Source organism: Semicossyphus pulcher, unplaced genomic scaffold (assembly GCF_022749685.1).
Source record: "Semicossyphus pulcher isolate SPU_LCO1_2020_fin unplaced genomic scaffold, fSemPul1.0.p SCAF_18, whole genome shotgun sequence".
In the NCBI taxonomy this organism is placed as follows: domain Eukaryota; kingdom Metazoa; phylum Chordata; class Actinopteri; order Labriformes; family Labridae; genus Semicossyphus; species Semicossyphus pulcher.
The window spans coordinates 25,620,695-25,636,411 of NW_027211691.1; the positions used below are offsets into that span (position 1 = coordinate 25,620,695).

Sequence of the window (15,717 nt, forward strand, 5' to 3'; positions counted from 1 at the left end):
TTTGCACACTGTAAAGGAAATGACACGCAGCACGTGACCTTTGGTTTTGCAAATAGCCGCCTCTGGATGTCTGATGTTGGCCTGGGGATAGCGTTATGTGTTTTGAACTTGGGAACTATGAAGCGATACATGTTTTTACTTTGATCAAATAGAGCAAGAACAGAATAAACTTCTTTAAGTTAAGAGAACTTAAAGAAAGAAAGAGTTTAAACTCAGAAGTGGCTGATTTCCGGGAACACAGTCGAACTTTTTGTTGATAGAAAATGTACAAAAGTCCACCAAAATAACACAACCGCCCCAAACTCTTTTAATCTGCCAAAATAAATCAAAATAAACCCAACTTTCCATTTTGGCAATACTGTGATTATGCTAATGTTAGCCCAAGTTACTGGCAGATACAGAACCTTTTAAAAATGTAAGATAGGCCTACTCCTTTAAATAGCAACAGGTCAAACAGGAAATCTGAAGAGAGAATTTGACCAGTTATCTGCATGAAACGTCTGATTTGCAGAGACTTTGATTTAATACCATGAGGCCAAACGTAAAATTAAAGGTGCAGATGCTGCAGTATGAAGTGATAAACTGTTCATCTGTTTGTTTCCATGGACTTCATCAGCACTGAGTCATGTGAAGTCAATGGAAAAAGGCAGAAATGTTCTGTGAGTAAACAATAAAAGCACACAGGGAGAGCCATGTGAGAAACAGATTTAATGTCCAAATCTAAAGATACAAACGCTTCAGAAAACTAAAATATACAAACCACAGATTCCGCTAAAGCAACGGAGACTTTCTGTTCAAAATAATGAAGAAATCTTTATTTAGATAAGAGTTCATCTTGTGATGTTTGTAAGTGTGTTCTGTCTTTATGTTCACATGTTCTGATGTTCCTCTCTCTCTCTCTCTCTCTCTCTCTCTCTCTCTCTCTATCTTTCTCTCTATCTTTCTCTCTCTCTCTGTCTGTACTGACTGAGTTTTACTATTTTAAGTTCTGATACTGATGTTTCTTAAAATTCAAACCCCAAGAAACGAACCAATCAAGGCAGCAGAGCAGCAGCTCCTGTGTCCTGAGAGCTTAAATCCCTGTTTTTCTGAATGGAGTCTGGTGTGTGTGCAGAGAGCGATGTAACGTCTGTGTGTGGTTAAAACAATCATCTTCCTCTGTAACTAAAAGGTCTATCTCTGTAGGGATCCTTTCTGTCATGTTGTCACACACTTAGAATAACAATCTGAGCCTGTCAGTGGAAACAACAAGAACTTTTAGTGGACGACCTTTGACCCATCAAGGATTATGTTGCAGCCATTACAGCCTGTTTCACTGCTGCAGGATGAACACATCTACTGGAGACGTGCTAACATTCTCTCATTAGTCATTAGTCCTTAAAATATGTAAAAATAGGGCTCAGGATTTAAGATATCTTAAAGTTAGTTTTACTTTCACAAAAGCGGGGTTGAATATTTTGATATTACTGGTGCGATCACGTTAACTCTTCTCTTAGTCTTTACAAGTTCAATTTAAAGGCTGCACATCACCTTATTAATCCCTTCAGCTGTACTCAAGACAGCAAAGCAAAACATCAAGTTGCAGGAAGATGTTCTAAATTAAAGGATAATTTGCTTCTTTACTTTCATAGTTTTGGCATCATTTCTCCCTTTTCCTGCTCGTGTTTCTCTCATGTTTGCAGACATTTGAACTCAGGGAGTATCATGTTATTACAAATAATAGAAATAAGACACAAATCACTGTGATCTGCTAAAAGACGAAGATAATGTTGTTGTACTCCCTCTCTGTGCTCTGTCAGAAACAGAACAGCTGCTTCACGGCAGTTTGAGGCTTCATGAAAGGCTGCCGGTGCGTGACCACCGAGTCCACACGCGGGATGTTTGTGGAAATTAAAGATGACACACGTCACTTTAGGACTTTTAATCTGAAGAGAAGGAAACTCAGGAGAGAGGAGGATGTTCTGTGTGTGTGTGTGTGTGTGTGTGCGTGTGTGGGTGTGTGTGTGTGTGTGTGTGTGTGTGTGTCTCAGAATCTGCCCTGCACGCCCAGCTCGGTCTCGGCGGAGCGCTCGATTTGCTCATGGACGAGTCGAACCTCCTGCTGGGTCAGAGTTCGCTCCATGTGGCGGTAGATGATGCGGTAACACTGACTCCGCCTCCCGGTCCTGAGAGAGAGCGAGAGAGATAGAGAGAGTGAGAGAGAGAGAGAGAGAGAGAGAGAGAGATGCTGTTAGTATCTCTTGCTCATTTTCTTCCGCTTCCTCGTTTTAAAGTCATTACCCTCCTGCTCCTCTCCTCCTCCTTTTCATCCCTTCATCATCCTCTCTAACATTTTCTCCTCCTGTACTCTTCTTCTCCCTATCCTCTTTTTCTTATCCTTCTCTCCTTTCTTTCCTCACTCCTCCTCCCCCCCTTCTTTCCTTCATTTCGCCTTCCTCTCCCTATCCTCTTTTTCTTATCCTTCTCTCCTTTCTTTCCTCACTCCTCCTCCCCCCTTTCTTTCCTTCATTTCGCCTTCCTCTCCCTATCCTCTTCTCTTAAGTTCCTCTTCCTGTCTCCTCTTCTTCCCCTTACTTTCTTTTCCTCTTCTTTCTATGCTCTTTTCTTCCCCGGTCTCCCTTACACGTCCTTTCTCCTCCTCTCCTCTTCTTTTTCCTCTCTTCCTACACTTCTCTTACCCCTCTTCTTTAATCCTTCAATATCGTCCTCCTCCTTCTCCTCCTCCGGTTGACAAAGTGACATAAGAAGTAATAAAACACACCGTTACAATAACTAAGTACAACACAATACACCCCCTCCTCTCTCTCTCTCTCTCTCTACATGCATTCTCTACCTCGCTCGCCCGCTCAGAGCTCGTGAATAATTGAACATCAGTACATTTTGTGGAAATGTCAGAGAGAGAGAGAGAGAGAGAGAGAGAGAGAGAGAAGCACACATCATACTTTTGTGTACAGAAACACACACACAGTCAGAGTGAATGGTGTTTATGTGATAGACTGTGTCGTTGTTGAATAATTGATGTCTCCATTATCCAGCCCTAATAGCTGCGGGGGGGGGGTGCGATACAGTATCACCTGTACACACACACACACACACACACACACACACACAAACACACACGTATGCACATTGAGAGGTAAACAGGAAAAAATACGATAAATATGCACGTTACATTATGCATGAAGAATAAGCAAATAATTCTGTGTCGTACATCAATAAACATACACACACACACACACACACACACACACACACACGCACGCACGCACGCACGCACACACACAAACACACATGCTTAAAGGACGGAGAGATGAAAGAAAGAAGACAAGATGAATGATGAAGGTGAATACTGTAATACGGTATGAAATGCACTTTAACCAGAAACAGCTGTTACATCGCTCTCTTCAAAGCCACCAGACTCCATTCAGAAAAACAGCAATTTTACATCACAGGAGTTGCAGGTCTACTGCTGCCTCGATCGGTTGGTTTGTTTGTGTCATTGACTTTTTCCGTATCGTGTTGGATCCGAACTTACCATTTAAAAGACCATGTTCACACAATAACACAAACAAACTAAGCGGTACAGTGGTACACCAGCAGCTCCTGTGTCCTGTGAGCTTAAATCAGTGTTTTTCTGAATGGAGTCTGGTGTGTGTGCAGAGAGCGATGTAACGTCTGTGTGTGGTTAAAACAATCATCTTCCTCTGTAACAAAAAGGTCTATCTCTGTAGGGATCCTTTCTGTCATGTTGTCACACACTTAGAAGAACAATCTGAGCCTGTCAGTGGAAACAACAAGAACTTTTAGTGGACGACCTTTGACCCATCAAGGATTATGTTGCAGCCGTTACAGCCTGTTTCACTGCTGCAGGATGAACACATCTACTGGAGCAAATCTAAAACTTTTTTTTTTTTTTTTTTAACATGTAACTCATTCAGACCCAAAAATCAGGGGGTTTTACATAGTTCGAAATAAAGCTCATCGACAAACAGCATCAGCAGCAGAATGAATCCTACTTCTTAAATAAAGCAGCGTTAATTTGAGCTGTTCTAAAGGGAGGAGGATGATTAAGTGCAGTGGTGTGTGTGAAGGAAACAGAGAGGGGAGTTTCGTCCACAGCAATTACAGTGCTATAAATAGCTCGCTGCACCAATTAAAGCTAAATTGAGATAAGATGACAACTTTATTTTCTGTTCTGTCTCACACACGTCTAACTTAAACAAACCCAGCGTCTATAAATACCTCAGAGGAGACGCTCACGGAGGATCTGTAGGCTTCATTAGAGCCGCTCGGATGTTCCTGTTTCCATCACAGATCGGAGCGTCTGACTGTTCCTCTGCGACATTCATTCAAACTACAGTTTGTTCTAAAAGGAGAGAACAAGGAAGTTCACTCGCTGCACGTGCACGTCTGAATAAAGCTCCGTATTTGGCTTTAATTTAATTTGTTGCATGAAAACCAAAAACCACCAGTCCTCCTCACTGCCAAGAACAGCTTCAGGTGCATCTTCAGAGGTGTATTTAAGCATGGTGCCGTTTTATTAAAGCAGAAATAACTGGGATAAATAAAGCAGTCCATTGAGCTGAGTGAGACATCTGTGTTCTGACATCACTTCCTGTCCGTTCCTGTGTTGAGACACCTGAAATAATTAAAATGGAATCAAACTGACTGCTCACTGCACCCGAGAGTATAAACATTTACACTACTGGACCTCTTATTCCGCCTGCTATGCTAACAGAATAACTCTATTGATAAGAGATGTTTTTCCACTGTGCAAAGCCTTTAAGATCGGCCACATACATACACAGTACGCAGTGACATCGCTCAGCCTTTCGTCCATTCAGCCCAGTGGCCACTTGGGGAACTGCAGCGCATACGTTTCCTTTAAGCTCAGTTATTCCTCTTATATTGTGAAATCTTTACAGAGGATACAGCTTCTCACAGAAGTAAACCCAGACCCGTGGGCCCAACATGAGGCATCATGGGAAGGCTAACACTTTTTAACAGTGATGGCTAATACTGTGTGAAAGAATGCTTTGTTTACTGGGTTGGGGGACTGTTAGCCCTTATCTTATCTAAGAGGTCTGGCAGACGTTGGGGTCAGGCGCCAGTGTTTACGGGAACAAGACACGACTCCGAAACAGACGTCACGCTCTAAAGCCGGCTTCCAGGATTTAGAAGGACTTGGACTTGCTCTGGTCGTGTCGACCTGGCGCGGAAACGTGTTTATGGTAAGATAAGGAACATAACATGAAGTCACTGTTTTAAGAAGCGCTTGCTCTGTCTGTTCTGTTAGATGTCTAAAAATGTATTCTCCAACACTCACCCATAAATACAAGAAGATGTCAAGTGATGGATTTATGTCTCAACGTCTCTGAAAGATGTTGTAGTTCAGATTATAAAACTCCTGGAAGAGATAGAAGGGCTCAAAGAATGAGTCTATGTTTATGTCTGGAGTCAGGATGTTGTCAATCTTCTCTGTAAGTGATGGTTAACTTTTCACGTATTCCGGTTCAGCCAGCGTTTAGTGATAATCGACCTCCAGCCCAGACGTCCTCCTCCGTGCGCTGCATGTTTACAGTCCAGTCAGCAGCTCGAGCAGCGACCGTGTGTTCAGATCAAAGGTAAATTCTCCCTCCAGATGTGTCTGCTAAATAAACGCTGTCACCTCTCGGTTCGTCCCATCCCCCGGAGGAGCGCCCGTTCATCTGTCTGTGCTGAGTCTCAGTCTCACTGTAAACAGGAAGTTACACAGAGGCTGCACTCTGGCTTACTGCAGCGGGATGAAGCCCAAACAGAAACAGATTCTCTTGTGATCGACTTTAATTAACGGCTCTTCAGTTTGCTGAAAGAACAACATCATGATGCAGATTAGGAACAACATGAAGCTTTGTCAGGTCTGTCCTCAGGAGGAGAAGGACACTACTTTAACATGAGACGGAGGGCGGAGCCATCATTTATGATGCATTCAGGGAGGTCAGGAAATCTTAAGTATTGAAAAGACTCAAATGAATCAAATAAAATCAGGATATTCTTCCTAAAGCGTTTGGAAACACGGATTCATATTAACAGTAATGACATGAAGAAGCAGAGCAGGAAGCTGCGACAGGTTCAGGGGAGGACAGAAAACATGGCCGACAGCTTCACAGCCCAAAAAACAAGAAAAAAGAAAAACACGATCGATTTGATGTCAGACTTCAGCAGATGGTGGGATGGAGGAAGAGACGGAGAGATGAAGAGATGTTTCACTCAGAGAGAGGGGGCGAGAGAGAGAGAGAGACAGAGAGAGACAGAGAGAGAGGGATGATGGGCAAGCTTGAGAGAGGAGTGTCAGGTTTCATTCAGACAGAGAGAAAATGTGTGTATGAGGAGGAGCGAGTGAGGGAGGAAGATAAAGAGATAAAGAGAGAGATCGATAAACAGAAGGAGGTGAAGATGAGAAGAAACTCCAGCAGCTGCCAACGTCCTTGAAAGCATCGTGCTGCCTTCACATGCAGAGGGGGAAACCAGGAGATCTGATACTGTAAACCCCTGAAGAGGAATACTATCTCAATTTGTCTTCCACTCTTTTACTCCCTCCTTTTTTCTCCTCCCTCCTCCTCTTTTCTACCTTCCTCCGCCCCTCTTTTCTCTCTGATCTCCATCCTCCCTCGTTCAGACGTCGTTCTGATTTTCATCAAGCACACGTCACTTTTCCTTTCTTGTTTCTGACGTGAGGAGACACAAACCCGTTTCTCCGTCGTCCTCAAACACAGATCAGATTTGTTCTTTTCTTCTTCTGTGGTTTTGGCATCTTTTGATGTTTAAATCTCTGTGTGTAAAAACAGTTGTTTAACTTCTGTTCATCGGCTCGAGTTTCTGTGACTTTATTTGTATATTGTTGATGACATTGAGCAGGCAGTGCGCGCACACCGAGTTAATGTCGTAGCATTACGTGGAGCTTTTTGAGAGACTCATCGAGCGTTTAGGCGGTATTAAAGAGTTGTTTTATCGGCGGAAAATATCGGCAGAAAAATGACATATCTGCTGATGCCGATGAGTCATTTTCAAGCTGTAACCTGCAGATCCAGATAATGTGCATCCCTATATCATAATAATAATAATAATATTAACAATAATAATAATAATAATAATAATGGTATCATAAAATAAAGTTATATGAAATGTTAACATCAATTATACGACTTGCAGATCTCAAAGACGCACACACACAAAAATAACAGCTTGATTGGTCGCTCCGCTCTCCGGGTCACTGCACACGTGCCCGTTTCCAGTTTCAGGGCGCTCCCGCTGTAACTCTCGGGAGACGTTCTCCGATTGCAAAGTAACCTATAGTTTAATGAGGTCATCAGCTGTTGGCATAATACATGCCATGCTGCCATAATCGCGTAATCCTGTATTATTTGTTACAGCTGCGCCTTCTTTCTCAGCCTCTACCTCTAAACCGTGATACCGCCAAGGCCTACTACCAGTGTGTCATCATTCGCTCCTAAAAATCCCCAAACATGAAAGGTTATATATCGTGGTTAAAGCTGGTTGCTCTGCCCCCTAGAGGACAAAAATTAAGTAATAATACTATATACCTTGCTTGCATACATGATGCCAAATGCGTCAAACAGGTGAGTTTCAGGGGAAAAGTCAGATCAAAAGGTGTCCCCCTTCAAGACAAACACATCACTGGAGTTACTGTTGTACATGTTATCATTTCCTTCCTCCAGTTAAAGAATGAATTATAATTATGACCGACTTTGATCCGTCAAACTGGAGTATTTTTAACTGATGAAAGCTGAGACGCTTTGAAGAAGAAGAAGAAGAAGACAGCAGACATTAGTAAATGAATGAAATGTAACTGTGTTAAGAGAGGAAGAGAAAACGGAAATAGCTCAGGATTTAACTGATTCAACAAAAGGAGACGAATGAAACGTGGATTTGAGACAGTTTAACACTTTCAGGGGATTCAGTTTACATTAGAGCTGGATGGACTCTTTTTTTCTGTCTTTATCCATCACCGATCTGCCTCCAACACATTAGATTACCGTCCATATTCCTGCAACTGTTTCCTCTGTTTATCTAAATGGATGCTGGGCGAGAGACGGGTAATAAAACCACCTCCCATCCATCGCTCCTCTCTCTTTTTCACTTCCTTCCTTCCTCCATCCGTCCCTCCACCGAGCCAAAAAAGAGCTGAAATCAATTAGGATTCTATTAAGTGGCTGTGATGTGTGTGTGTGTGTGTGTGTGTGTGTGTGTGTGTGAGGCACTCTCTTCTCGTTAACCCCACCACTTAGATGCTTCCTAATTGGGACGGACGGTCAGACGGAGGAGACGGAGGAGGGGAGGAAAACCAGAGGGCAGGAAGGGTGAGGAGCTTGGACCGCCGCTGGAGAACACAAACACACTCAGATCGAAACATAACACCGGTTCTCTGGAAACACTGAGAAACCTTCTGCAACCAGCTGCCGGACTGGAATAGGAATATTCCACCAGAAGCTGTTTGCATGTTCAGAATTGTAGAAATCTCTCATCACGTTCTACCAAAGACGGAGACATACTACATTTCCCAGAATGCCTTGTTCCCAGTGCAAGAATGCTATCCATTAAAGGGTATTTTATCAGAGTTGGGATTCTTGTTAATCTTCGTTCAAACTTTGTTGATCAAGTTTCCTGTGAGGAATCTGTCACCTGACCCAGATCCAACCGATCCTCCTTTATTTTGCATTTCTTTACATTTCTGCAACTTGCCCTTAAAAAACCTCTTGACCCATTTTTGTATCGTACTTAAATAGGGGCCTTCACTTATTTTTAATCACTGGCACAAACTTACACACATAAACTAACTGGTCAGAGCAGCGGTACACGAGCAGCTCCTGTGTTCTGTGAGGTAAAATCACTGTTTTTACCAATGGAGTCTGGTGTGCATCGGTCATAAAGATGCCGGGGTGGCCCTTGTTCGTCAAAGCACAAATGTTAGACTTGAGGGACTGACACCAAACTTGACTTTTATATTAATGTTAAAGACAACCGGAAGAAGAAACAGAACCATCTTTACATGGAGCTACAACAGCTGGTTCAGGGTCGATCTATCCTTTAATGCAGCAGATTAAAACACTGATCGTATCGCTGTTTGTGGCGATGACGCTCTGTTAATATCATCAATAGCATTAGAAGATGAAGTCTGCTGTTGGATTCCTTCTGATGGGAAAGTCTGGCGGAAAATAAATAGATGCATAAATAAGAAATGGCAAACAAAATCAAACAAATCCGGGAGGCGGATATGCAGACGACTGCCTCCTTCTGAAGCCGGCCTTTTAGTCTCAGAGTGAACACAGAGCTCCTCTCTCCCTCAGTTGTTTATTTGGCCTTTTTTTCTGAGGAGAGGAGGCACAGCGGCCTGGAGAGAGCTGCCTGTGATCTATTAATACATCTGCATAAATTAGTTAGAGCCGCTCTGTAGCAGTTAGCCGGCTGTGCAGGAGCTCTGGCTGTAGTCCGGAAAATCCACCAGGATTCTGTCCACAATCTGGCGTATGTCGAAGGGAAACGAGGACTCTGATGCTCCCTCAAGAGAAGGCTCGTCTCATCTCCACAGCGAGGTCAGAGGTCGCAGTCTGGGCAGGGTGGAGGGTTTGAACTCAGGCTGGTTGGTTAGAGCTGTGAGCAGTTTTCTGACACGTGACTCCCCCTGATTTTAAATGTAGAAATAACCGGTTGATTGTGAAATGGTCACAGTGTGTTTCAGTTTAGGAAAAACTCAGATTGGGTTAAATAGGCCAACATTGATTTGGTTTTAAACGGGACATGAACAGCATTATACTGGGTGAAGGACTTTTATTTGACCCATGCATCCACCTCAATCCTTTCCCGCCATGGACTTCTTCCCTACGTCACCTTACTTCCCCGTCTTGATGGCTTTAAATGGACTTGGCTGAAAATCTGGTGCGTTTTCTATCAACGCCACGGGGTACCTTGCGTGTTTCAATGAGAAGCTAAGCTCTGACGAGTAACCCCTTGCTGTTGTGACTAAACGAATAAGATCACAGATATGAGCTGCCACAAAGAGCGCTCTGCGCATGGTGGCTGGGCTCAGCCTTAGACAGGCCGAGGATGAGGAGGTCAAAGAGCTCGGAGCAGAGACCCTGATCCTTTGCATCGAAAGGAGCCAGTTGAGGTGGTTCAGGAAGTATCCCTGGCGTCTTCTTTTAGAGATTGTCTGGGCATGTTCAACTGGAAGGAGACCCCAGGCTTAACCCAGAACATCCTCGACCTCTGAAGACACCGAGACGTGAGCAGCAGATACTTTAAGTCCTGTAAGTTGTGAGGTGGGGCCTCCATGGATTGGACTTGTTTGTCCAGCACATCCCACAGACGCTCCATTGGATTGAGATCTGGGGAATTTGGAGGCCAAGCCAACACCTTGAACTCGCTGTTCCTCAAACCATTCCTGAACCATGTCTGCAGTGTGGCAGGGCGCATCATCCTGCTGAGAGAGGCCACTGCCATTAGGGAATACTGTTTCCATGAAGGGGTGGACTTGGTCTGCAGCAATGTTGCACAGGAGCTGCAGGTTTGGAGATGCTCTGTCCCAGTCGTCCAGCCATCACAACTTGGCTCTTGTCAAAGTCGCTCACATTCTCACACTCGCCTGTTATTCCTGCTTCCAACAAGAGGAGGACAAACTGTTGACTTGCTGCCTAACGTATCCCACGAACTGCCAGGGGCCATTGTAACGAGATCATCAATGTCATTCAGCTCACCTGTCAGTGGTCATCATGTTATGGCTGATCGGTGTGTCTCCCGTCTGGCTTGGATAAACCAAAGGATGGAGGAGCTTCAAATTGTTGCACTGGAGAGGGTCGCCTGGACAAACTTGGCTGCTGCCACTAACCCTGAGTGAGCGACACATTATGGACTAATCATGTCTGATTGACATACGATACATTCATTGTCTTCTGCAGCCATGAGAAGCTAAATAACAAATCAGAAGTGGTGGATCGGGTCGGACACCACCCGTTTACTCACCAAGAACCACAACACTGCGCCTCCAGGGAGGGAAACAAACCAGTGTCAAACACATCATCATTTTCACTTTGTAATATAAAACGAACAAATGGTGTTCAAGTTCTTCAATACAAAGATAAACAGAGAAGAAGGGAGGAGGGATCAAGGAGAGAGGGGATGTATGAAGGTAAGGAGGGAGGTAGGAGTGTGAATTATTAACAGGACTGTCACTGTAGTGGAGAGGCCTGTCTGTCAGAGGAGGTAATAATAGACACACACACACACACACATGCACACACACACACAGGCTGAAGTCTGATCACCTTATCAATGTTTCAATAAGCAGAGGAGCCAGTCTGAGCTCATTAATTATTCATGAGGCTGGATCCTGATTGGGCCAAAGATTACTACAAAGTTCTGACTTTCACTTTTTACAGCGTTATTTCATTCGACCTTTGTTACCCTCCATCGTCCTTCCTAATTAATCTTCCTTCCTTTTCCCTTCCTTTGTTTTTATTTCTTCCCTTCCTCATCCACGTTTGGCTTCATTCCTTCCTGCTTCCTTCTGTCCTTGCATCCTTTATCCTTCCCTCTTCCCTCCCGTCTCTTGTCGACAGAGACAAACTGAAATGTCGTCGTCACGCTGATCAAACAGTCCGTGTGTCTTTTTGCAGCTGAGTGTGTGTGTGTGTGTGTGTGTGTGTGTGTCGATATACTGTATATATACAGTGTGTTTGTGTGTGTCGCCTACTGTCCATCTGTTGGAGCACCAGGAGACATGACGAGTGTTTACCGTGACTCACACACACACACACACACACACACACTCCTGGTGTCTTTTAGCAGGTTTTCTAGATCCATCAATCAATTTATGAGACAGAGACGAGCAGACGACGTGAATCATGAGGAACTACATGTGCAGAATACAGACGTGCCTATGACTGTGTGTGTGTGTGTGTGTGTGTGTGTGAGGTGTTACATGACTGTGTGTCAGCTCAGACACAGATCAAACTGGATCACAGTTTCATCTGGAGGATTTAGTCCTGAGAGCTGTGACGAGGTTCAGCTCCGTCCTGAACATGATTTCAAGACTCTGCGTTACATTCACTTCCTGTCATTACTACGAACACGCTACAACATAATAACTGTTAAGAATGATCCACAAGTCAGTTATCTGATGCTAAAAAAAGGGGGTGTGGCCTCATGATTGACAGCTCTGTTGACAAATGGGGCTCCTGCAGCGTTCTGTTCCCGAGTAGCAGAGTAGAGGAGGAACGGCGAGAGGAGACGTAACTAACACTAACACTACAGTCATTGAACTTTCCATCAGCGTGAATATCTGCTTCAGACCGACACAAGAAGCTGTTCTGCTGCAGACTGAGCCCACCTGAGGGCTCCAACACGCCAAGGACACCTGAGGGCTCCAACACGCCAAGGACACCTGAGGGCTCCAACACGGCAAGGACACCTGAGGGCTCCAACACGCCAAGGACACCTGAGGGCTCCAACACGCCAAGGACACAAGGTAAAGGTGTGTGACGGGTAGAGGAAGGGGCGGGACTCACTCTGGATACTAAAGATACACCAAAGCAGCCTGACTCGAGCCTGTGTCCTGTTTGTCGCCTCGCAGCGTTAGAGATGGTTTTCCTGGTAAAAGCAGAAACACGTTCCCCTCCTCTGGAAACATTATCACCAGCATCGACCTTTAGAAAGCAGCTTCAGTCAACCTTTGCACAGAGCTCATCCAGCTACACATGCTGATCCCAATACTGCCGAGGGGACAGTCCCATTACCCATGATTCCTTGCCCTCACTAATGCAAATCCACTTGACATTAGCGCGGTGCGATTGGCTGCTCGGAGCACACGGGCCTTCGCTTCCTTTCGTTGTCGTTGTGAATAATTCAGACGGCTGTTTAGCTGACGGCCTCGCTGGCATTTCCCCCTCGCTAATTGCCCGTTAAGCGTTCCACTTGACCTTTAACAGGAGGATGAAATTTTGAAAGGTTTCATTTTAGTGCGACTGTGTTTTCAGCTGCCCTCTCTGTGTTAACTGTTTCATGTCTGACTGGGCGACATCTCCCTTCAGGTCATGCAGCAGCTTCCTGCGCTTACAGCTGCTTCAGGGGTATATAGTTGTATCCACTGGACTCTGATCGGGATCAGGCTGCAGCTGAATCTGACAGCACATGCAGGAAATCAATAGTTTGAAGTTAATTTTTAAGAGCTTTAGTTGGTCTTAATTTCACCTCCATTTTAACTTGTTCTTATATATAACTACAAATTAAACAGTAAATATTTTTTTATTTAAATTACGTTCTTTTTTTCAAAACCGCAAATAAGTCTGGATTCTTCTGGACCTGGACTCCAAATAAAACAAGATCCACTTTAAACTCCTTTTTTCCTTGAAAGGAACGGGTTGTAAAGTTTCAGTAGTTAGCGACACATAGTGGCTAAAAGTTATTTGAACTTCTACTTTAATTTAACATCACTACTCCCAACTAGGCGTGCAACGGTTAGTCGTCATTGTAGACAAAAATCGATGACAAAATTAGCTACCACGAAGTTAACTGTCGATAATTAGTCGGTTATGTCATCGTGTGTTCTTCCTGCTGTGCGCGGACATAACATCGATTTCACGTCCTTACGATCTCTGCTGAGAGGTGTTCATGCAAAGCAGCGACCGGGAAGCGACAGGTAGACTAAGTAGCAAAACGTCGGCGGCTGATGCGACAGCATCGTGTCCTGAAACCTGTGAAGTCTGCGAGAAGGATCGCCTGCAGGATCTGTAGAGCGGACCTCGTTCATCACGGGAGCACGTCGGTGATGAGCGAGCGTCTGAAGAGAAGGCACGATGGACGATGTTCTTGATTTGATGTATTTTTTCCACCAGCACTTTGTCTGTCGATTTGTTATTTCTCTGGTGTGTCAGTCGGAGCCAAATCAGCAGCAGAGATTATTCAAGACTTACTAAAAACTTTTATATTTACTGAATTTATTGTTAGTGAGCACACGCTTAAAGAACCTCACACTGTCACACGTCATTGTGCAATTCATTATCTGATCAGTCGATTAATCGCTGCAATAATCGATGACTACACACCGTATTTGACTTATAGAGTCGTGTTGTAAATAAACACAAAGATGAGACTGTGAGGGAAGTTTGAAAGCTCTGTAGACGCATGTTTGAACAAACTCTCAGAGACGAGACACATTCTGAAAAAGTGACTTCCTGTGAACCTGGATTTTGTCTGCAGGCAGTCATGAAAATTTAACAACAACACACACAGCTGGAGGCCTCTCTCACACACTCTTACACACTGTAACACAACACTGTCACACACACACATCACAATGTAATGAGATAAAAACACAACACAGGTTGGACCAGAGAGCTGCCATTTAACACAGCAGCTGTCACTGCACATCGCAGAGGCTGGAAGGAACACCACGTAAAGATATGCTCGCTTTGTCTCTCTCTCACACACGCACACGCACACACACGCACACGCACACACATGCACACGCACACAACGTTAATATTTAAAGGGAAGGTGGCACTCCTGAAACTCAGCGGCAGCCACAGCCAACAGCTTGTGTGCGTTTCTTTCGCTTCACTTCCCTAATCTGCCTCGACACTAACAGGAAGTAAACCTTCAAAATAAAATGTGATTAAAAATCTAACTGTGAGACTTTAAACATGAAAAAAGAAATGAAGGTGGTAGTGACAGATATATAATCCGCACCAGAAGTGACCATATTTGGAAGAGTGGGTGGAGCTTGAGGTAAACGAGGGGTGCAAATGCTATGCTATCAAAGCTAAACAGTCTGTGCCCGAGGCTAATTCATTAGCTGCTAATGAGCTCGTTAACCATCATGTTTCCTCCAGGATGAGATTCTATCTGTGCCGTTAGCTGAGCAGAGTTTATCTATCAGACAGAAGCAGCTCAGAAAGCTTGTGAAACGTAGCGCGCTTGTTGCTAGCTCGCCCCAACAACTTAGCCCGCCGCCCTCTCTGCAAAACAAGCCAACAACAGCCTGACTGCCTGCGCGGGCCGCCACAGATAAACCAGGGTATGACAAACAGTGAATGCGCTAACGAGCAAGATGGTGAGCACAGACACAGTTAGCTGCTAATCAGAGCTAACATCTAAATAAAACAATAAGTGTTGCTGGACGGTCTGTTCGTCCAATAAAGCGCACACACAGATTATCTGTCTGATATTTACATGAACAAATCTCCAAAAGGCTCCAACAGCACAAACACGGCCCAGAGGTTACGTTCAGTGACTGAGTTAGCTGAGGGGACACCTAGCAGACAGCTAGCAGCTCCCAGCTGTCACTCAAAGAGGCCACGCCCCTAATGCTGCATCACTTTAAGCCTTAATATAATGTAAACAGGTGAGCTGTATAAAGATTCTCCCCGTACAGTTGTCATGAAGAGAGAAATGAGCTATAGAGACCCAAACTGTTTTTTGTACCAGGCTGTAAACATGTTTATTTCTGCTGTAAAGTTTAACATGGGGCTCTATGGGGACTGACTCACTGCTGGAGGCAGCCTCAAGTGGACACCAGAGGAACTGCAGCTTGCTGCTTGTTTAAAGAAAATGAAACAGCCTCATTATGAAGTCAGGTTTGGATGTTGGAATCGGTTTCTGAGGAAAAACTGCCAACACGATAACAAACTCACTTCCTCTCATTCATACATTGTCTCTCTCTCA

General features: G+C 44.4%; 1 protein-coding gene across 1 annotated transcript in view; it reads right to left on the bottom strand.

The window, feature by feature from the left end:
- Positions 1–708: 708 nt before the first annotated feature.
- fars2 (phenylalanyl-tRNA synthetase 2, mitochondrial) overlaps positions 709–15,717 on the bottom strand; it is a 124,416-nt gene continuing 109,407 nt past the window's right edge. The window contains exon 10 of the mRNA XM_069667798.1: positions 709–2,165. Within this exon, the coding sequence (XP_069523899.1) occupies positions 2,027–2,165 (139 nt within the window). The 3' untranslated portion in view covers positions 709–2,026. The remainder of the gene's footprint in view (positions 2,166–15,717) is intronic.